The 22,892-nt window shown below is 42.8% G+C and overlaps 1 protein-coding gene across 1 annotated transcript; it reads right to left on the bottom strand.

Moving 5' to 3' along the window:
• Positions 1-22,892, bottom strand: LOC139743111 (uncharacterized). The gene is made up of 15 exons (XM_071653616.1): positions 22,763-22,892; positions 19,822-20,157; positions 18,933-19,227; positions 17,956-18,473; positions 15,724-15,854; positions 14,803-15,084; positions 13,521-13,630; positions 11,565-11,673; positions 10,763-10,873; positions 9,543-9,608; positions 6,860-7,085; positions 2,354-2,475; positions 1,802-1,916; positions 406-599; positions 1-342 (listed from the first exon to the last, which is right to left on the bottom strand). The coding sequence occupies exons 2-15, from the start codon at positions 20,144-20,146 to the stop codon at positions 1-3; spliced, it is 2,946 nt and encodes a 981-aa protein (XP_071509717.1). The 5' UTR covers positions 20,147-20,157; positions 22,763-22,892.

Below are 22,892 nucleotides of genomic sequence, written 5' to 3'. Positions count from 1 at the left end.
CTAGCGACGCCTGGTCCTTCTCTTTCCCCTGGTAGCGGTGGCGGGACTCTTCTTGGTAGGAGTAGGGGTCTCCACCTCCTGCTCCTCTTCCACCACCTCTTCCTGGACAGTGGAAGGGGCGGCTTCTTCCCCAGCCTCCTCCTCGTCCTTCTCCTCCTCGGCACCCTCCCCCTTATTCTCCCCTCCCGCTTCGGCCTCCTGCTCCCCCTGCCCATCCTGGTCTCCCTGCTCCTCCTGGTCTCCCTGCTCCTCCTCTTCTTGCTGCTGCTCCTCCTCCTGCTGCTCCTCTTCTCCCTCTGGCTGCACCTGGTCCTCCTCTGTAGCCTCCTCCTCCTCCTCCTCCTCCTCCTCCTCCTCCTGCTCCTGCTGCTCCTCCTCCTCAGCCGCCTCTTCCTGCTTCTCCACCTTCTCCTCCTCCTCTTGTTTCTCCACCTCCTCCTCCATCTGTTCCTGCTGGCCCTCCGCCTTGTCTTGCTGGCCGTCCGCCTTGTCTTGCTGGCCCTCGGCCTTGTCCTGCTGGGGCTGTGCCGCATCAGCCTCTACCTTCTCCTTACTCTGCTCATCGCTTCCAGATGGCTTGCACTCCATCGCTTCCTCGCCTTTGGGGAAGAATACAACGTGAAAATTGGACACGTGCAGCTTTCAACATCATATTGTGTGCCATCAGTTGTCAAGTCACTTGCAATTAGCCAACAATAACATGAACCAGCAAGCAATAAATGCCTTGATTTTTACCCCCCCCCCCCCCCCCCCCCCCCCCCCATATGCCCCTCTACCAGGGGAAGTCTCTTTGAAATTGGGGAATTTTTTTCTCTTTGTCTAGAGAGACGTGGGAGCAGATCAGACCAGCAAGCAGTTTTCTGATTTTCCCATTTTGAATACCTGCCAAACCTAAAATTTAGTACTGTAGAACACGATATTTTCGCGGCATGAAATTTTCGCGAATTGGAGCCGACGGCCTTTTTCGCGGCATGAAATTTTTGCGGGTTGCCTCTAACATTCAATGTGTATAGTGCAGACAAGAACTTTAACATGCATTTTAATTTCGTGAATCTTGGCTCTCACGAAATTTGCAAAATTAAAATGCGCGCGAACATTCCTCGTTTTACAGTATAGGTATAACTCAGAGAGAAATAAAACAACAATGAAAATGTTGATCCATCTCCTATACATCACCATTAGCAGGTGTCAATAAAAAAGGAACATGAGGTTGAATGAAGCGTCTTTGTGATTATGGGCTGGTCTCTAGTCTATTGTCCTATGAACGATTCCTGAGCTATAACGCATCCTTATAATGTGTGGCTGGTGCAAGCGATTGGATGAGAGTGAAGAAAGCTACAGTGGCAGATTTTTACAATTGTTTTCTTGCTCTTTTAAGAGGAAACCTCTAACAAGAGATTCAGAGAATATCTGTTCCCCAAATGAACTCATTTCTGACGAATGGAGAAATGCCAAGTCACAATGGTTCAGAGACAAGCAGCCTGTCTAAACTTACTTCCTTTTTCGAATCTAATGGCATGGCATGTACAGGCAAAGGTAGCTTCAAACCTTGCACTAATAGAGAATAACTATTGTGAAGTAACAGAACTAAAGCATAATCACTTGGGTATCATACAATAACTCAAATCACAGTACACTTATCTCTGACTGCAGGCAACAGCTTTATATTCAAACAATGAACTGGACATGATCTGTAAATCATTGCTACCCTGCCCGCACTGTAGCAAAGGACTAAATGATGTGCAGAGTGAGCCTTGGGAGTTCGGCCATGCTCGTAGCAGGTTTGTGAGGCTCATCTTACCTTTAGCCTCCTGTCCAGTCTTGCTCTTCTCTTCGCTCTCCTCCTTGCCCCCAGAGTCCTGGCTGGCTGACCGCTTGCGCTGGGCCACGGCAGCTGCAATGGCTGCTCTCTTGATCTATGAAAAGCAGTGGATAAATTCCGATATCATTCGTTAAACATAATTTGACAGGTAGTATACATGTGAGCCTGTTTAATTAAGCACATCACTGCCCCAACACTGCACTAGTTCACAGTGCTGTTTTATTAACACCCATGAAAAAAAGTTTTTTCAAGTATATTTGCAAGGTATTACAGTTTGTTTCTTCATTTGCTTGACTTGACATGGTAGCCATGCGTGCAAACAAGCTTTCTCGGTGCTTTCATGAGTCTATTTCATGGCAGTGAGTACCTACATAGAGATAAGTGACAAAGCTGTCAACAATTGCAGGGATTTTCGAATGTATCGGAGACAGGTTAGCTCCCCGTTGCATTGTCTCCCCACAATACCGGGTCTTGGGATGTGAGCGGACGAAAATGAAAAGAAGCAGAACACGAGTATGAGATCCAACGTACCTTCGTTTGCGTGTAGTGGGGTTCCGTGCGGCAGTGGGTCACCCAGGCGCTGGTCTCGTTGGTGTAAAACTTGCGGCACAGCTTGCAGAAGAACCCGGTGACGGGAACCACAAACTCAACACCTGTGTGGAGGGAGATCGTCCAGCGAGAAAGGCAGAAAATTGGTGATAGGCTCAGATACAGCACTCCGGGTCAAGTAGTGACCTCTAACCCCTTTCTGACCCCCGACCCCCAATCCTCCTTTTCAGTACCGATTATGTGGTCCAAACAGAGAGATGAAAGCACCACCACACTAACAACATTAGGCAAGTATCTCACGATAATTGGAATTTCCACAGGAGCACACAAATTCTAACACTATAGCTGAGAGGGTGCTACCACTGAATTTAGTATAGTTGTATCTATGTTGATGAAAGTCTTTCATGCTAGTGCAATCTTGAGCTTTAATCTATTGGGAAGATAGGACAGTAATAGAGAAGTTAAGGTTGGAAAGTGCATAATACACCATGCACCCCATCTTCAACAAAATGCAATATTGTTTTGTTCCTGGTTAAGATCATGCATATTATACATTCAACAGTAAGGAAAATGTGTCATTAAAGAATGTTTTATCAGGACATTCAAAAATTTCAGTCCATAACGTCTAGTGCCATTTTGAAAACATTGCCTTGTCATAGCATTCATAGCATAAATATGCAAGGTGACATGACCAACATGAACTAAACAGATACCCTGAATTTTTGTTGGATTATTTTTCACCTTTCCCTTATCACAGTCCTCTTCAAAAGGAGAAAACTCATTGGCCCGAATTCACGAAGGTGGTACAAATGAAACCATGGTTTAAACCGTGGACAAAAACCATGGAGCACCAAGTGTCGCACGGAATATTTCATTACGAAATTCGTCATTTCGTCGACAAAATGACCGTTTCGTTAACGAAATTGATCATTTCGTGGACAAAATGTTCATGTAGTTACAAAATGTTGTCATTTCGTTACAAAATAATAATTTCATCAACGAAATGACTGATTTCATAACAAAATATTCCATGCGACACTTGGCGCTCCATGGTTTTTGTCCATGGTTTAAACCATGGTTTCATTTGTACCACCTTCGTGAATTCGGGCCATTGAGAAAATTACAATGTATGTATAACATCAAATCAATATCATGCCTTTAATTCATGGGATTTTCATGCAATGTTTGCACTTACCTTTTACTCTCCTGAATCAAGACAAAATTTTAGCTGCAAAGATCATTACTGTGAGACAACTACACTTGACAAGATATTTCACACTATCGAATGTAGGTTCTGCTACAATGACTATCATCATCTGAGCAAAATAACTTCTAGCTACGCTACAAAAGAAATTATCTAAAGAAAAATTTCCTATTCTACCAAACTTATCAGGAGCTCTTTCAGTGTAGAATATATAGTACATAGGTCCTGCTCTTTAGGAATTGATTTATCATTATTATTACCATTATAAATACAGCTACAAGCTCATAGACAAATTTATCATGTCATCCTCGAAAGTACAGTCTTCAGTTGCACATCAACCAGCAAGAATGGTCCGTCTCTGTTGCCACTGCGTTCATCCTTGGATGTAGAGGGGACGGGTGGTCCGTCATCTCTCGCTTTGTTGTATGACGGAAACCGATGAATGCCGAGTTCCGTCGTTTGTTGCACTATTTTTCACTTTTCCCCTCAAGGTTTCTCACAATCCTTGCCTGCATACCTCCTCTTCCCTTGGGAGTCTGTACAGTTTCGTATCATTGGCATTTCGCAGAAGAAAGTCCTGAGGCCTGAACAAGGGCTGGACCATTTTCAGATTCCAATGATGTTGCAATGATGCTGTACTCCGAGTCCCTCAATAAGCATATAGTCAGGCTCATACATGGTTTGATATATTAAAACCAATATCATTTTCTTGAATTGGGAAATAAACGTGATTGATGTATATCATTTACCACCATACTGTAGACTCCCCCTCTGGATTAAGTAAGTTAAACATCCTGTGAAATGCTGCTAGGGTCTCAAAGAAACCTACTACACAATGTCCACATCTGATTTTGCTTGGACACCCACAAGAGATGTCATTAGAGCTGTAATGTCTTCTACCACAATGTGGAAGCCAGGTTGGTTTATATCACCAAAATAAGCTCTGTGATTATCAATACATCCTTTACTTTTCATTGATATAGCTGTCCAAACAAATGCAAAATACTGCATACTTAATTTCAGCAAACTTGCTCTGAAAAAAAAAGAAAACAGCAAGGAATTGTTGCTTTCCTTTCATGCAAATTTGAAACAAACAACTTTTCTATACCTTTGACTGCCGTCATTGCGACATTTCATGTAAATTATGTATTACGACAGTATGGCAAAATTGTTCTTCAAACAAATACTAGTAGTGGCTTTATAAATTGTCTAACTTTGCACTCATGCACGTTTCTTTTGGGATTCACATCCTCTGAAGTGGCAAACTGGACAGATAAGAGCGGGAGAGGGTGTTTGAAGTAACAACGGCTTTTGTGCCTTGTCAGCATGCCACCAGTGAGGAGTGTTCAGACGTTGGCGTGGGTGTGTGCTCTCCTTTTCACTCTTCTAATCAGAGTAACAGGTGCCATCCAGTCGAGCAAGATAATTTCTTCCACACGCTTTAACCGTCGACTTGGGCACAAGAGTTACATCACTGCAACATGCAGCCTGTGATCCACGAACCCCTGCCATAACGTGACAATGTCACGTAACACAAGTCATTTGGCCTCCCCTCCGCACTGTTGCAGTTCCGTGTCAGATTCGCAGTGCCCCCAAGGAATACTGGTTGTGACATCCATGCCCGAATAGTTTGCATGAGTAGCTCAGAATTCAGCTTGAGGGTGTGCAGCCAAAGCTAGAGCATGGGACATTTCCTGACACGTGCTATTTCCCCTCCTGTCTTTCAACGTGACAAGTTCTTCTTGAGAAATCGTGGACAAATTTGGCTTGTACAGCAAGTATCAATTGCATGAGAGTTACAGGTTCCAATGGTATCTTCTCACACTTCAAAAAATGGTAACAAATGCAATCCGTCTCTAATATACACCTGTCCTTTGCCTCTGGGAAGAGAAACATATCTCAAATTCTGTCCAAGCCTTTTCAATAGCTCTTATTTGTTCTACACTAAAAACTTAAAACAATAAGACTCAACCAGAAACACCAAAGGGGAGCCCCCTGGATGCGTGAAAAAATCTTGTCAAATATAAACTACATCAGTGATCCATATACACTGATGGGGAAAAAAGAGATCACAGGAGCAAGTGAGGAATGATTGACAGAATGAAGGAATGGAAGATGAGAGAAGAATCGATCACACAAAGGTTGGACATGTTTTATTCAAATGCATAGGGGCATTCGTAAGAGGGGTGTGCTTAGTTCACAATATCCCTACACAAACACGAGAGACTATGGATACTTCTACACTGTGCTCATTTGTTAGTGCAAGTAGAGATAGGTGCATATAGCCACATTCTAGCACCCCAACAGCACATCTGAGCTGCCACACGATTCTTGGTGGGTGGGTGGGTGGGTGGTTCACATGATCCACCATAAACACCCAAGTATGCATGGCACGAGTTGGGGTTGACACTGCCTGTTTTCAACAACATGTTGGCAAACAGTAACTGCCATCAGTAAAACAGTAAGTAATTATAAGTGACAAATGCTGCTCGAGTGCACTGCATCAGTAGAAACAATTGTCAAGAGTACCTACGCAAGATAATCAGCAATCCATAATGAAGTCACCAACTTCTTTGAACTGTTGGTGTAAATCTATCCATTACCAAATTTGCAGGTATTTGATCAGATGATGTCACTGAAAACCTCTAGTGTGAGAGGCTGCTTTCTAATGGTCTCATTAAGAAGTGGCTGGGGGAGACCCTGATTAGCAAAAAATTGTGCACTTTAGAATAGCCAAATGCACTGTCTGTAGATATGCCCTCAGCATGACCCAGACAAATGATTTTGAGATGTACATTGTAGTCATATAATTGGCCAATCCTTTCCTTGCACCTCTTCTCAGGCAAAAAGAAAATAATGCATGTTATACTGCCCCCTACCCACATGTCCACCATGTGTTTGTATTCATGGGGATGGTCCATAAATGGGGAGGGGGCAGGCAAAAAAAAAAGCTGACACAACTCGTGTACGCGTGCCGGAAACCACTCCTCGCCCCTGTGTAGGCCATTCCGTAGGGTCAGAGTGATGGGGTGGTAGTTCATGTTGAGTTGTCATCCTGCATTTAGGATCACACATGGCTACCCCACTCTTCCCACTTACAAGATCTACATAGGGAGGCCTTGGGTGCATAAATGCAACTCCAGTGTAACACTGAGTGGCAAACATCGGGAAAAAAAAAAAGGTGACAAAAAGGGGAATATGGTGGCTCATGGACCATTGAATGGTCTACTTGGTTGTTCTTTAAAAAAAAAAAAGTAAAAAAAAAAATAGGGGGCTGGACCTACCCACAGAGACATTCGGATTGAAAACCGACAAATCTTCATCTGGATCTCCTGGTCTGGCCCGAAGGCCTGCACTGCCATCCTGGGCCGTATTGGCCTGGCCAGAGGGAGCGGTCGATTGACCGGACTCCGTCTTATCCTTGGGCCCGGCGGCGGCGGTGGCGGCCGCGGCAGAGTCAGTGCTCTTTTCTCCGTCTCGGGTTGCGGCTCCCCTGGACTTGCTTTTCTCCTGGATAGAACGTTTTCATTTGAAACATTTTGTGATTCTCGGCACAGGGCTTTTCGTTATCACGCCATCCCCCTCACGACTCGGGCCAAGATGACCCCCGATTTCAAGACAGAATCATTAATGTACAGTTGATACATCACAAGAGCCTCACGCCCTGTCAAAGTTATTTTACATTCAAAGAGACGCAGCATTTAAGGGCTGTTCAAATTCACTTAATACCTTCATTGTGTTTTGAAAATAATATGCCATGTTAGGTCTGGCATTTCTTGGTCTAAACTGAAACTAGATATATCGCTACGGCTACTGATATGCCTCCGCCATAATGCATGGTTCTCCTAATAGGTCTATAGTACAATGTCTTGACAATGTGTGATGACAGTTTCACACAATTGGCAAAATATTAAAATGACAGGTTTGACACAAATGTGCTGAATGTTCACTTTCCTAGAACTAGGTTCAATTGGATGAATGATTAAAATGTCAGAGAGCAGGTATTTGGGGAACTGATGATTTTTACTTGACTTTTGACCCTTTTATAAGTTTATGCATTGAGTAATTTTCAAGGTATTGAGAAAAAGTATAATTTCAGTATCAAATGGGAAAATAGCATTATCTAAACCTGGCCTTTGACCTTTGACCTCACAGTTCCAAAGAGAATCACTGTTAGGTTGAACATGCATAAATATGTAAGTTTCATGATGATACCTTGAGTTACTTTCGAGATATGGAGGAAAAAGTGCAATTTAGCACTTTCGCTTGACCTTTGACCTTTTGACCTTTGACCTTTTGGCAAGAAACTTCCCCAAAAATATATATTGGGTAATACATGCCATACATCAAGTTTTAAAAAAAAAAACCTTCAGGCATATTGCATTTTAAGGAAAGTAGTGATATTTTGAGGAGTTGACCTTGACCTTTGACCCCCTGACCTTTGACCCATGACCCCCAACTTCCCTAGATAATCACTGCCCATCGGTACAAGCATATATACTAAGTTCCATGAAGATACCTTGAACCATTTGCGAGATATGGAGAAAAACATGAAATTTCAATTTTTTTTCACAAAATAACCTGTGACCTTTGACCTTTGACCCTGTGACCCTAAAATCCACACAAAGTATTATCCCCCAAGGATATACCCTCATACCAAGTTTGATGTAAAACCACCACACGGTTCTTGAGATATCGACAAAAACAAAACGGGACGGACGGACGTACGGACGGACGGACGGACGGACGGACGGACGGACGGACGGACGGACGGACGGACGGACGACCCGAAAACATAATGCCTCCGGCCACTTCGTTGCGGAGGCATAAAAATATAAGATTTATATATGCCTATTTCTGCAACAAATTTGAAGTAAAGCTTGTAGCTGGCACAGCATGTCCATGCAGATGTGTACTAATTTACCCATACAGGGAAACCTCGTTATAACAAGCTGCTTGAGATGTCTGAAAATTCCTTGTTATTTCAGGTATCTCATTATATCAGGGGAAAAAGCAAATGCATGTAAAACGAATAGAACCTGCATCATCACCTCGTTACATCAGGCATCTCGCTTCATCCGACCTCGCCACTGTGAACGTTGCTATTTTTGTGCCATCAATTTTTCACGTTTTGCCGCTCAAAAACAGATTTGCAGGTCCTTGAATTCATGCTGCGCTTTGTTTGCTTTATGCTCATGTCTTCATCCAGGTCACAGAAAATGCATAAAAACTGATGCGCTGCCCTTTCCGTCTGAATGTATAGCCTGCACAGGAACTACTGCATGCACACATGCGCTCAAATGGATACTACTAATAGTAATAGTGCACATGTACACAAACATACACACACACTCGTATCAGGAAGGCATCACAGACGAATCACACTATTTCAGCCTGTACAAAATGCGCAGAGAAAATCGCAAGGATATCATCGTGGCTTCTAGAATTCGCAAAGTCGTGCCGAATTCGCAAAGTAGTGCTAAACTGCGCAAAACTTAATGCGCGTGAGTACTTCCGCGTTGACAGTATAACGAGGTTCCACTGTACATCCACAGAATATCTACATATACATGGAAGGATTGCATGATAAAAGTCATCAACAAATCACCTGTTTATGCCTTGTTTAGGAAATGACAATATAAAAGTTTACTATGTCATAACTTTTAAGCTTCCTCTAAATTTACATCCATCATGTCTAACACTGTAGTGTTCCAGTTTCAAAGTCTTCAAGCCCTACTCCATAGCAGCATTCTACTTTGTAAGTGATGGTGATACAGTATTCAACACACACCAAAAAAAGCACGAAGTTTTGTGTGCTTTTTTAAAATAACTTCAAATCCAGGATGAACTCGCCCAAACCCACACCCCGGTCCCCTTCCTCAAATTTATTTTGTTGCAAAAGCAAAACAAGCTGACTGAAGCTAAAGCATCGTCAAAATCAATCACAGCATCTATCGCCATGGTTACCTTCTCCAACTCCTGCTGCTTCTTTTTCACCTCCTCTTCAGGGTCTAATCCCAAAGATTTCAGTTTCTGTCAGAGGCAAACAAAAAAAGAAAGGAAAAGAAGACAGTGCAGAATGAGTAATTCATAAAGTGTTGTATACCTTTAACCCTAAAAAGACTGGGGGGGGGCCTAAAAGGCCCCCCCCCCCTCGACATTTCGCGCGATTACTCAGCAACACGCAATGCTCTCACCGCGATGCTCTATGACTTTTTTCTTTCGAGTTTCCCGCACATTTTGACACCAAATTTGTGACGCCCGGGGGTACGGTTCTGAAGTTACATAACTTTTTGTACATGCACGTGACACCGAAAATGGCTCAAAAATGTGATTTTGTGTACAAAGTCAATACAAATTGAGTTTTATCACATGGTTCATATAAATATGCTTATTTTTACTCTCAATGGCTAAAATCAATTTGTTTTAGTAGTATTATGCTTCAAAAAGGGTCTGCCACAAATTTTGCTGAAAAAAACAACAAAAACAAAAGGTTGAAAAAACAAAGAAATACATAAGAAATTCATAAAACAATAAAATAAATAAGAAATTAATTTTGATACCGAATTTTTTTTCAAGTACATTTGCTAAGAATGCTACAAAGAATATCTAGACCAAAAATGAGCACTTTTGGAGCTTTATTTACTGATTTAGTTTAAAAAGTCTGATTTCTCGCATAAATTAGCATAATTAATCAAAATAAAATAAAAGAAGACTATTTCGGAAAATTTAAATATACGATCTTGTAGATTACATCGCACACTACCATTGTGCAAATTTCCGCGGCGATCGCGCGATCCACGGCCGAGATCTTAAGGGGGGACCCTTTAGGCCCCCCCCAGTCTTTCGAGCTACCAAAATAGCCCAGTCTTTTTAGGGTTAAAACTTGTGATGTCACACTCCCATCCACTGTGCAAAATTTATCGCAGCCTGCTGACTGAGACTCTATGGTGCAGTTAGGACGTTTCATGATACTATTGCTCATGAAAGGACTTCGACTTTGATACCATCAGGGTCTGACATCTTGCTTTTCACTGAAAACTGGCATCCCCTTAGTATGTACTGCAGTCACATTTATTGGGTTCTATAATTGAACAGTTCTCTCAATCAATCCATCATTTACCCCTCACGTTTGCATCGCTTAAATCATCATGCAGGAGAACAATAGGGGAAAATCAAAGTCTCACCTCAACGTGATCGGTGCTCTTGCAGTGGCGAAAGAAGCTGCCCACAGCGTTGAAGGTTCTATCGCAGTGCTTGCATGATGCAGTCACCTGTAGTGACTTCTTCTTTAGTTTCTGCGTGTGACAAAAAACGGAAGGGCGATATCTTTGAACCCCTGCGTGTGTTGGGGCCACATACGGCAAATCGGGATGTACACAGATCAAACGTCATCTCATTAACAAACAATTTCAAAAATTGTCCACAAGCAGATACAGGCAGTCAAATATGCTTCAAAGTTTCTGTACAAGCTAGAGATCGAGCATTCTTAGAGATATACCACACAATACACACACAAAAATACACATATAACGCTTAAGTACTTGTGTCGCCAATGATGTATTGTTTTTTTTCTACCTTGTTTCCCCTCTGTGCAGTCTTCAACAAAATCTGTTTTCAAGATGTCAAGACATACAACCATCTTCCAGCTTGATAACTTCTTTTGCCAACAATGACCAACCCAGCCACACACACCATCATACATGCAATTTATATTTATACATATAACGATTGTTTCTGGCACTATGATACAGTGCATTCCCGTTATTACGAACATGGTTATAACGAAATTCCGGTTACAACGAAGTAAACATTCAGGCCCCAACATTATCTGCTTAACGCTTTTTTATTGTTTATTTGTTTGGTTGTAAGAAAATTTTGATATAACGAAAGAAAACTGCCGGTCCCGAGGACTTCATTATAACAAGAGTCCACTGTAGTTCAAATTGGACTTCACATTTCAGAGAGCAGCCAAGTAGAAATTTTTACCGTATGCTTCTCAGTCTTGACGTGGGCCATGAGGCTGCCAAAGATGAAGTCTTCGCAGAGCTGACAGAACCTGGCCTGATACAACATCTTCTTTTCACCCTCCGTCTTCCTACAGGAGTCATTAAGAGAAGTACCAGCACATCAAATCACAGACAGAATAACACACAGCGTGTTCACACATATCCATACTTTCGTATTACGGTGTTTGGTCACATTTGTATGGCAAGAGGAATGTGTAATCTACACTTCTGCAATGCATTGAACAGAGGAACATAAAGGAAATAAGTAAGAAAATAATGTGAACACATACATAAGGTAAGTACACTATTTCTGGTCTAAAACTCTTTTTTTACTACAACGAGCTTTGCTCGAGCACTGATACAATAATTGAGGGGATTAGCAAAAGCATGGGCTTGCCAGACATCACTTGCAATGGGTAATGAAAAACTTATGTATTCAGATGACAAAAAGAAATTGCTGGTTCTCCATGCATGAGCTGACTAGCTAGAGTCACCGTATCAGTCAGATTTTAGTATGGCATCACAGCATTGTTGGCTGAGCTAAAGAGGCACTTGTCATGCATCCAAAGCATTTATACAGCTGGACCACACTAGCAGGGATCCCAATTAACTCTGAGAGCATATCATTGTGCTTTTTGCTGAAATGGTAACTCCCACTCAGTAATATCTCTTACCTCCTTTCTAGGGGGAAAAAGTACAAGCTGAGGAAGGATCATATCATAAAAATCACTTGTAAATCCACAGATAATGAGATGACATTTCACGGACAGAAAAAAAAGAAACAGCTTTACTTACATCACTTTACAAATCATTTTTGTATTGATCAGTAGAAATAATCCTACTTAGACCTCTAACCCACGAGAAATCATTAAAATAAATCATTTAATTGTGTGCCTTCTCATACTTTCATGTGTGCACTTTTTTTTTTAGATCTTTGACTTGAAATATCTCCATTTTCCTCTCTGAGGTCAAGCCTTCAATGCTTCAATGCGCATTCAGGAAAATGAGAATGAACACATATCAGAAGCATATTTGTCAGACAAGATGTTCTAGAATATCAACTCACACACGTCAAGTCCCATGCCTCAGCGACCGAACTCACACTCATTCTCTAAACAATCACTATCTCACCCCTGTGCCTGAAAAAAAAAATGGGGGGGGGGGGGGGAATTGGCAGTGCATGGTGCGCACTTTGCCAGCTACACAGCCAACCCTGACTGGGTAGCTAGCTCATCAGGGGCAAGTTTAGAGGGGGCTTCACTGCTATCCACACTGCTCTGCCCGTGTCGACGCAAGCGCTCACCGCTGGCTCTGCACACACCGCTCTGCTCGCATGCATGTACTCTTTTGCTGTCCGCGCACTCGCTTTGGCAAAATAGAAGTCTCCCTCTCAGCAAGTCCCTCACCGTGACGTCTCTGCCAAACACAAATGCAGAAAGAGAAAAGTGCATCGCCCTTTTTGTTGTTTGCTCTTCGGGGAGTTTCCCCAGATTTTAATCCAGTCAAACAAACCCCGCGTTCACATTAAGCCCCACGTCGCAGGAACAGTTACCAGAGATCATATCTCTTTTACAACTGACTGTCTACACTGTCATCTCAACTGTACCCAAGCTGCGGGGACAATGGGCTTAGAGGCAAGCCCTGCCACGTGAAAGCACACATCCCCCATGCGCACATTTGATGAATACAACTGGACACTATCAATCATGGCATTTGGTAACTCTCCCCTAAAAATTTTGTTCCCGGACCCGACTTGCTTCGTGGGGATAGGGGGACAAGTCTCAATGAGCATTCACGTCGCCGTTTTGGAGGGGAAAGTCCTGTGGCGTTGGACTTTCCCTGCAATGCGGAGACTAATGTGAACACGGGTGAACTTCCAGCTCACTAGGTCAGGGTTGTGAAGGTCACTTTGGAGTGGGGGGGGGGGGGCACTTACCCGTTCTTTTCCTCCCCTTCCTTGGGCTTCTTCTCAACTTCCTTGTTGACCAGAGCAAAGTCCTTGATGTTCTCCAGATGCATGTTGCTGAACATGTGAACTCTGTATCCCTGCAACAGACAGTGAAGGGAGGGGAAAATCCATTGATGATCTAACATTGCTAGTCTGTGCATTGATCTTGGCTTCCCATACACTCGTCTCTGTTTTGGTCACGTAGAAATGCCAACCCAGTAAAAAGCATTGCTTCCCCCCCCCCCCCCCCCCATCTCCATCCCAAAAAACAGTCATGTTTCACTTCTTTCATTTTCATCAAAAATGCAATGTACATTGTACTCTGCATATTGATATTTTTTTACACTGACATTTCTTTCCTTACATGCCCTGTTTGTATATACTATTGATTATGTTGGAGATGTATGAAATAAAATTATCAAAATAGCTAAATGATTTCAAGCATGGTAATTGGTCGAAACGCGTCACGTGGCATTCAACTTTTTTCGTGCACTGCACGGGAGTGCAGATGTCGCGCAAAAAAAGTGATATACTATGCTCATATCGCGTTGCATTTGCCTATCATTCATCATGTATTTGATCTAACGTAACCAAACGCTTGCGATGCTACATCCCATCGCATCGCAGATATTGCACAGTGTGAGGCAGCCTTTAGACTGCTGTTACTGGCGTCATCGTTCATTGTGTATAATGCTGTTTCTATATATAATAATACATGTATTTTTTTTTTTTTTTTTTTTTTTTTTTGGGGGGGGGGGGGGGTATTCATCAAAACTCGCTATTTCATAAAAGAAATAGTGCACTTGTTCGGTTGTGCGACAATGTATCAGTGCAGCGGACACTTGGTATCCTTAGACGGTGCGCACTGTGTACTCGCCTAGCAACTCGTACGCAGAGGCGGCACCTATCTAAAGAAACCTCACGTTCACTGCACTTACACTATCGCACTCCGTGCCGTGCACTATTTCTATAATATACACGTATAAACATGAACATGCATCTGTACATCAAGCTGTCTACATCTACAAATCTACACAATCAGGAATACTTTGCTTGAATGCTTTGCTTGGAACATATGTTTTACAGCTCTTGTGCTTATTAGGGTTGTGAGAGTACTCGCAGAAAACAAAAAAAAATCTTAAACTTACGGAAAAATGTAGTCTGAGGTGCATTAAAACTATGAACATTTCAATGCATTTGAATTGCCAAAAAGTCTGATATCTCTGGCTTTTGACTATCAATGGAATTAAAATATAGGGGGAATTCTCACATTCATGTTTTTGCTCTGATACTGGCAAACGTGGCAGTAGAGGTTCTCAGGCTTCTCTCCCATCGGTCTGCCGGCCTGCAGGTGTCCGCCCCTGGCTCCACCTCGGGCTCCACCCCGGGCTCCACCCCGGACTCCTCCCCGGAACCCGCCCCTCATTCCAAGGGTCATAGCACCGCCCCGTCTACTGCTCAACGGCATGCCCCCTCTGCCCCTGAAACTGCCGCGGGTTGGCTGCGGTCGGCCCCGTCGGCTTGTTGCTTCCCTCACTCTGTCCTGGGGAGTCTGCCAGCCACAAAGGAAAATAATTAGAGAATAATTCCTCTGGTAACACTTCGTGGCAGAGGCATTAAAAAAAGATAATCAGGGTTTGCATACCGTACTGTACTTGAAGAAAAATGAAACAATCTTCAGTTCGGGACATATCTAGATTACGTAAATTCCTAACTCAAAGTTCACTGTTCGGAAGCATCTTTGTCTTGTTTGTATTACATCATCTACCTCATTCTTTCAAACAATTACATCCCCTTTCGCTAGATATCTTTAGTAAGCTACTTAAATGTCATATTCTTTACATCATCATAAAACATCACAACATTTTTTCTTTTGTTTTTCCATTTGCAATCTATAATTTTTTTAGGAAACTACTCCAGTACAACTCCTGCCTACATGACTGCAGTCAAAATATTCTTGAACTGTGTTTCTCAACTTTTTTCAACCCGAGGCCCACTTTGGTTCCTGAACAATTTTCAAGGTTCAGTTAGATAAGATATGAATCTTTTCTTCTTTTTTTTCATTTTCTGGCCAACATCGCAGCCCAGTTGCACAAGCTTCTTCACAGCCCACAGGTTGAGAAGCACTGTTCTAGAATGCTCTTACCACCACACCGACAGCTTGAGAAGCACTGTTCTAGAATGCTCTTACCACCACACCGACAGCTTGACGTTTGAAAGGTGGAGGACTTCCAAGGATGCTCTCCGGGGCGCGCCCTCCTCCTCCTCCTCCTCCGGAGGATGAACGTCTTCCACTTCGGCTTGGACCCCGTTCTGAGCGATCTGCAGGAAGTGAAAAGGGGTTGTAAATTTGGAAGAGGGTTTGTAACACAAGCCAGCAAACTCAGGCCACTAGAAAGATAAAATAAATACTTGCCTACAGGCTCAAACATATGTGACATATGAGAAAAAAAACAAACATTGACGACAGATGCCATGTCATACAGAAGTTTGGAATAATAACATCTATTGTCATGATAACCATGCCATTCAAAATGCTTTGCAAGTCTACCAGGCGGTCTAGCTGTGTGTTTGTAGGTTGCATGTACACTTGATTGTGCATGCGCATGTCTGTGCATGTGTGTGTGTGTCTGCGCACACAACTCTTTATTCAAACTGCACCTAGTAACACTAATGGGAGCCACCTTGTGTAAAAGGTGAAAGGTGTCTCATGGTTATATCATGTCATGATTTGAAAAGACCTAACATGCCCAAGAAAGAACAAGGAAAAGTAGAAATTACGCGGTGCGTAATATATGTCCCCGCCGGAAGTAGCATTTTGTAGCAAAATGTGCAATATAGGTAAAAAATCAAGGTCAAAGGTCAAAGTAGTCAAAGGTCAAAATTCTGTGTAAAAGTTTTGAAGCCCTCACCTAGTGCCATCACATAAAGCAAACGGAATCAAAATCAGGTTAGAAATGGCGAAGGAGTAGCATTTTATAGCCAATGTACAATACAGGTCAAAAATCAAGGTCAAAGTTCAAAGAAGGCAAAGGTCAAAATTCTGTGTAAAGTTTTGAAGCCCTCACCTAGTGCCATCACATAAAGCAAACGGAATCGAAATCGGGTTAGAAATGGCGAAGGAGTAGCATTTTGTAGCCAATGTACAATACAGGTAAAAAATCAAGGTCAAAGGTCAAAGAAGGCAAAGGTCAAAATTCTGTGTAGAAGTTTTGAAGCCCTCACCTAGTGCCATCACATAAAGCAAACGGAATCGAAATCGGGTTAGAAATGGCGAAGGAGTAGCATTTTGTAGGAAAATGTTCAATATAGGTCAAAAATCAAGGTCAAAGGTCAAAGAAGTCAAAGGTCAAAATTCTGTGTAGAAGTTTTGAAGCCCTCACCTAGTGCCATCACATAAAGCAAACGGAATCGAAATCGGGTTAGAAATGGCGAAGGAGTAGCATTTTGTAGCAAAATGTACAATATAGGTCAAAAGTCAAGGTCAAAGGTCAAAGAAGTCAAAGGTCAAAATTCTGTGTAGAAGTTTTGAAGCCCTCACCTAGTGCCATCATATAAAGCAAACGGAATCGAAATCGGGTTAGAAATGGCAAAGGAGTAGCATTTTGTAGCAAAATGTACAATATAGGTCAAAGGTCAAGGTCAAAGGTCACGACTGAAATTCTGTGTAGAAGTTTCAAAGCTCCCATGTAGTGCTATCATATAAAGCAAACAGAATCAAAATTGGCTCATAAATGACAGAGAAGTAGCAAATTGAAGAATTTGATCACACACGGACGCACACACGGACACACGGACGGACGGACGGACGGACGGACGGACACACACACGTACGGAGCCCGTTTCATAGTCCCCTGCTCGAACCCGTTCGGCGGGGACAAAAAACAGTCATCAAATTATCACATTAATGTTATAAAAAAGAAATATAGGTGATGTAAAGACAAGTATACATCAACACAAGTTAACTTGAACCAGTATAACCGTGAAGATTTCAATAGCAGAGCCTTAATTTGCAAGCAGTTGAGAGTTAATAAGAACACTTGATGTGAAGGCAGTATTTAGTAAAAGAACACATCTTGGGGGAACTTTTAACATACTTGAGAAAACTGGCTCATCATTAATTGCCTAATATGCAGTCAACAAAAGTTCAATGCTTTGATGCATTTCAAATATGAAGAGTACGTTTCAGGTATATCACATCCTTATTTTTTCTTATTTCTTCTTTCTTTCTTTCTTTCTGAATACCTAGCATCTCAGGACAGAAAGATATACAATTCTGAAGGCAAGTGAATAGAGACTTGAGATGGGGGGATATTAACTTTGATTTCTGGACTTGGCAGCAATGTGATCACATCCATACAAATTCACCTCACTGTACATGTATAAAACTGAATACTTAATGAGTAACCATGCATATTAATACCTGGCGATCTGTCCAGCTTGCGCTTCAGACTCTCGCTACCCCGTGGACCCTGGTTGGGCCCACGCGGCCGGCCGCGCTCAGCCAGACTGCCTCCACGCGGCCGGCCACGCTCGGCCAGATCGTCACCCCGCTGACCTGATCCTCCTCTGCCTCTCCCTCTGCCTCTGCCTCTGCCTTGGTTACGGCTACCTCCGCCCCGTCCTTGGTAACGGCTGCCACCACCGCCACCACCGCCGCCGCCGCCTCCTCCGTCCCTTCCCATTCCCCCTCCAGGCCTGTCGTTGTGGCTACGGCCATCGTTGCGGCTCCGGCCTCCGCTCTGGCGCCGGCCTCCTGCCGAGAACCGGCCCCCGTCCCCTCCGCCACTTGACCTGCGGCGTTCTTGTCCGAAATCTTCCATCCGACTGCCGCCACCCAAGCCACCGCCACCCAAGCCACCGCCACCCAAGCTGCGTGACATGCTGTCCCCAAAGGACAGGCCCTGACTCTGACTCGCCATAATCAATTTACTTCGCTCCCTGTCAGTGTATCAAAAACAAACAAACAAAGGGTTATAAATGGCATTTATTTCAAAGGCCTCAGAAGAGGCTATTAAACAAAATTAATAAAATCAACTACTCGACTCAGCACCAGATTCATAGCCATATGACATACTTATGACAGAATAAATGATTAATTCTCAGCATATGATTGGTCTGTGAGAGAAAAGAAAGTCACAGAGGTTAATGAGTAAACATTCATGACAGGGGCAGAACAAACTAAAGCTGGCGTGAAGAATGAGACACGCACCTGCCAAAAGGTGACGACAGCTCCAAAATCTCATACACAACACTGCACACTGGCACTAGTCTTCCGGAATGGACCAGTAAAAAATGGAAAAACTGGGTACCTACTGGTCGGACAGACAGGTTGGACCAGTAGAAAAAATACATGTATATCTCCTAAAAATAGACACCTAGCCAGGCTCAAAAACTCACATCTCCAACTGCATAGCCTGCTGGGCCAGTAGGGCCTTCTGCATGCGCACTTTGTTGGCAAGCTCGTCCGTGCTGCTCGACTGCATACTCCCGCCACCGAAGTCGTCGAAACCTCTAAGGTTGGACAGCACTTTTTCGAGCGGCAGGTCCCTTCCCAAATCCCTTCCCAAATCCGAGGAGTATCGATCCTGGAAGCGCCCCGAGTCTGACGAAGAGAAACTGATGTCCCGCAGGTTCATGTCGGAAGAGAAAGAGTCCCTTGTCGACAGCCTACCACCACTGCCAAAGTCATCACCTAGGACAGATCAAGCATGTGTAATTGAGGTTTTCAACATGAAGTACATCGCCCCTTGCTATCGGTGAAACATATAAAGTGCAACAATTTCACATTTTGATCAGCAAATAAGCAGTCTGGAAGAGGTTTCAATGAAATTGTACTTATAAAAATCAAATTTCGTAATATAGAGCCTCACTGAAAAAAAAATCCATAGAATAATATTTGTTAAAACACACAAATTAGCCCGGATGATGTTACGAACTCACAACTGTAAGACTGGTTTGTGCACAAAATGTACTGAGAATTAGGTTTGCTTTCACGGGTAATTCAGGAACTATAACCCTTCACCCTTAAATGTCATCACTGCTAGGTTACTAAAACACAACAAAAATGAAGTGTCTTGAAAAGGATTCCACTCTTTCTTTTTGATCTAATTAATCGGGGTGGGGGGAGGGGGAGACCTACAATAAATGTCTGTATGTTGGTCAATGGGACAATTACAAGGGCATGATATCATGACTTCATCTTAAATTGCATAAGCGGTTACATCTAACAATGTTGTTGTTTTTCTTCAAAATTGTACAAATAATGCCACCTAAAAGATTGACATACGGAAAGAAGATCTGTCATCGCTGAAGCCACCTCTGTCCTGATTACGTGATCGCATGTCTCCGCCCGATCCATAGCTGTCCCCTCGCAGGTCCTTGCTGAACCGGTCGCGGTCAAAGCTGCTACCTCCGAAGCTACCACTCCCCGACAGAGAAAGTTCCCTGGAGCTGAAGGGGTTGAAGTCACGATCACGGTCCCGGTCGAAGCTCGAATCCATCTGCCTACGGTTGGGGCTTGCCCCTAGGATTCCGGCGCCGTAGCTGCTGCGTGAATCTCGGTTTCTGGACTCCATCTGGTGCCCGCTCCTTCTGCCATGTCCTCGATACATGCTGTCACAGTCTGAGTGGTCAGAGAAACTTTTGTTTTCACATTCCATATCATGCAAAAGCCACAAGTATGGTTCAGAGATACTTTGAGTGGGGGCATGGGGACGGTGACAAATTCAAAATCAATAGCAAAGTTATAATTGATTGGGGGACGTTCGACTGATTAGGCAGCAGCACATCGCAACTCCACAATGGAGTCTTGGGACATATCGAGACTTTGGCTCTGCAGCATGCATGCGAGCTAGCTATAATACATACATGTACCAGCCGGGTATGAGGCTATTTTCATCGCTTTGCAAGCGAGGTGGTCATGGTGTATTAGATTGTGTGTTCATGTGACCAATTCTATATAATAAACAGGACCGTGTGTATGGATATGTACAGCATGCACGTGTGTGGCTGTATCCAGTGACTCAGGCCATGGCATGGCTACACCTAGACAGAAAAATCCATCTATCTGGAGGAGTTTTTTATCATCTAGAGTCTGAAGACACATGCATCTGTACTGTCACAGCACATCCTATCCCACTCCCACACCCAGTTTAGTTCAGAAAGAGCTGCTTACAGGGATTATCTCGTCAAGGTTCGCACCTGTCTGTCAAATGATCTCCAAGCATGCACAAACTCACTCTAAATATCCAACAGCCTCAAATATTTGCATCTGAGTGAGATTCAAGTCCAGTAGAAAAGCAACTTTTCCACCGTTTTGACACTTTTACACTTGTCGGAAAATAATGTTGATCGCAGCTAGTTCACTCTGCAATATTAAACTGCATTGCACAGGAGCAGACAGCGCAGCACGGTGTACAAAACATGTTCACAGCAGCAAGCGCCAGGATTGATCTGAACATTTGTAGCTATCTTACAGTGATCAGGGCAGGTTCTTCTATGGTATCTTTAAGAAGATAATACTTTTTTTCGCCTTTCTCTCAGCTTGTACTGAGTCGCAGTAGCGATTGATGATTGGGGTTGTTCGTGTTATGTTGTGTGTGTGTGTGTGCGCACATGCGTATGTGTGAGGGTGTGCGTGTGTGCATGAAAGAAGATTGTGAATAATGTGGTTATAAGAAAAGGGTGAAAGAGTAAAGCCTTTCAAAAAAAGGCTAGGAAAAGGGGGGAAAGGAAATGAAAGAAAATATTATTTTTTTTAAACTGGAAAAAAATGAAACAAAAGGTTTACAAAATAAAGAGTTCACTAAAACTTAATGGAAGGACAGAAGAGAAACTTGCATTATAAAGTAAAGCAGGGGAGAGATGGATATGTTTGAAAGGAAAAGAGGAAAGCAAAGAGAAAAATATAAGAATGAAAACAGACAAGCACTAGGCACTATATAAGCTGTTATTTTCGTGAGGGTTTAATTTTCGTGAATTTCACGAATCACAGTTGGATCGCAAATTTAACAACACATGAAAATGTCTACACACGCTAGGGTAAAAGTGCATTTACGTTAGCATTGGCATCAGTTCGTGAAAACAACATCTCACGAAAATGTCTATGACCTCCTCATTTGCGAAAATATCTGTACGTGAAAATAACAGCATAAATACAGTAGAATATTGCAATAAGAGGTGAATCAAGACTGGATGAAAGCAAAGATGATTATGAAGGAAAGAAAGAATTATACAGGTTAAAAAGGAAATGAACAAAAAGATTCCTTAGAACGACCCATAAAAAAAAGATATTGGAGAGGATAGAAAGGAAAAACTCTTGTAGTTGGAGGGAAAAACAACCCAAACACGATAAAGGTAACAAAGAACAATTACATGTACATGTAGGCAGAAAGTACAGTTAGACACCTAAATACTATAAAATTGAGAAAGTTAGACAAGAGGAAAACCACAAAGAAATGATTCAAGGGAAAGGGAAATTCAGGTATAGATTATACCTGAAAATGAAAGAAGAAAAGATAGAATAGAAAAGAAAGAGACTGATACAAGTGGCAGCACACAATCAAGCACGCCCTCAACCGCTTTGAAGCTACAGTACAACCGCTAATGCAAGACTTGACCGAGGAAAAGAGAAAAACAAATTTTAGCTTTTCAACAAAACCACGTCCATAGTCATAGAAAAAGCCGCTGTGTCGCTACTGTCGACAGTCAGACAGACCAAATGATCGACCCTTAGCATGTGCGAACACATTCACACTTAACCCCGTCGCGGGGCGCTGTAACACGGTACGTATTTGTCCGTATGGGGTCGCTGCTGCGGTTAATTCACACTGTGCTTGTGTACAGAGCAGCAATTCAAATTTCAAGCGATCAAAATTTTCTAATGACTTTTCGACACTTGTAAATTAATAGTAAATTTTAACGGTGTTAACAGAAGTTAACGTCTAGCGTTATTAATATTAGACTTTGCCTTTGGAGAATCAGATGCAAGTAATTCTAGCCTTCCATTTAGTCTAGGATACGTTACTGAATAACAAGGGTGAGTTTGTGCATTATTTGGGGATCATTTGACAAACTAGACATTGATAGAGCCGAGAGTCTGCTGCTCTGTAACATGAATTAGGAAACCCTAGCTAGCCTAGGGGCTATGACTATAGTCCCTACAATTGAATGATTGGCAACATTTTTTGCTTGGTCACATTAACACTTCGTTTAGGCCTAAAACTTACCGGTAAACACTCGATTATTAACGGAGGAACTCGATCTATCAGTCAGTCAGAGCACGTGCATGTAGAAAAGGGGACTTCTCCGCGTCTACGAGCCTTGCTGAACCTGGAAGCGTATCATAAATGTACAAAT

This window comes from Diadema antillarum, unplaced genomic scaffold (assembly GCF_040938485.1).
Source record: "Diadema antillarum isolate AM-2024a unplaced genomic scaffold, OU_Dant_1.0 seq00001050_RagTag, whole genome shotgun sequence".
Lineage (NCBI taxonomy): Eukaryota > Metazoa > Echinodermata > Echinoidea > Diadematoida > Diadematidae > Diadema > Diadema antillarum.
The sequence above is the reverse complement of the archived record's forward strand: the minus strand, read 5'-3'. Positions and strand labels throughout refer to the sequence as shown.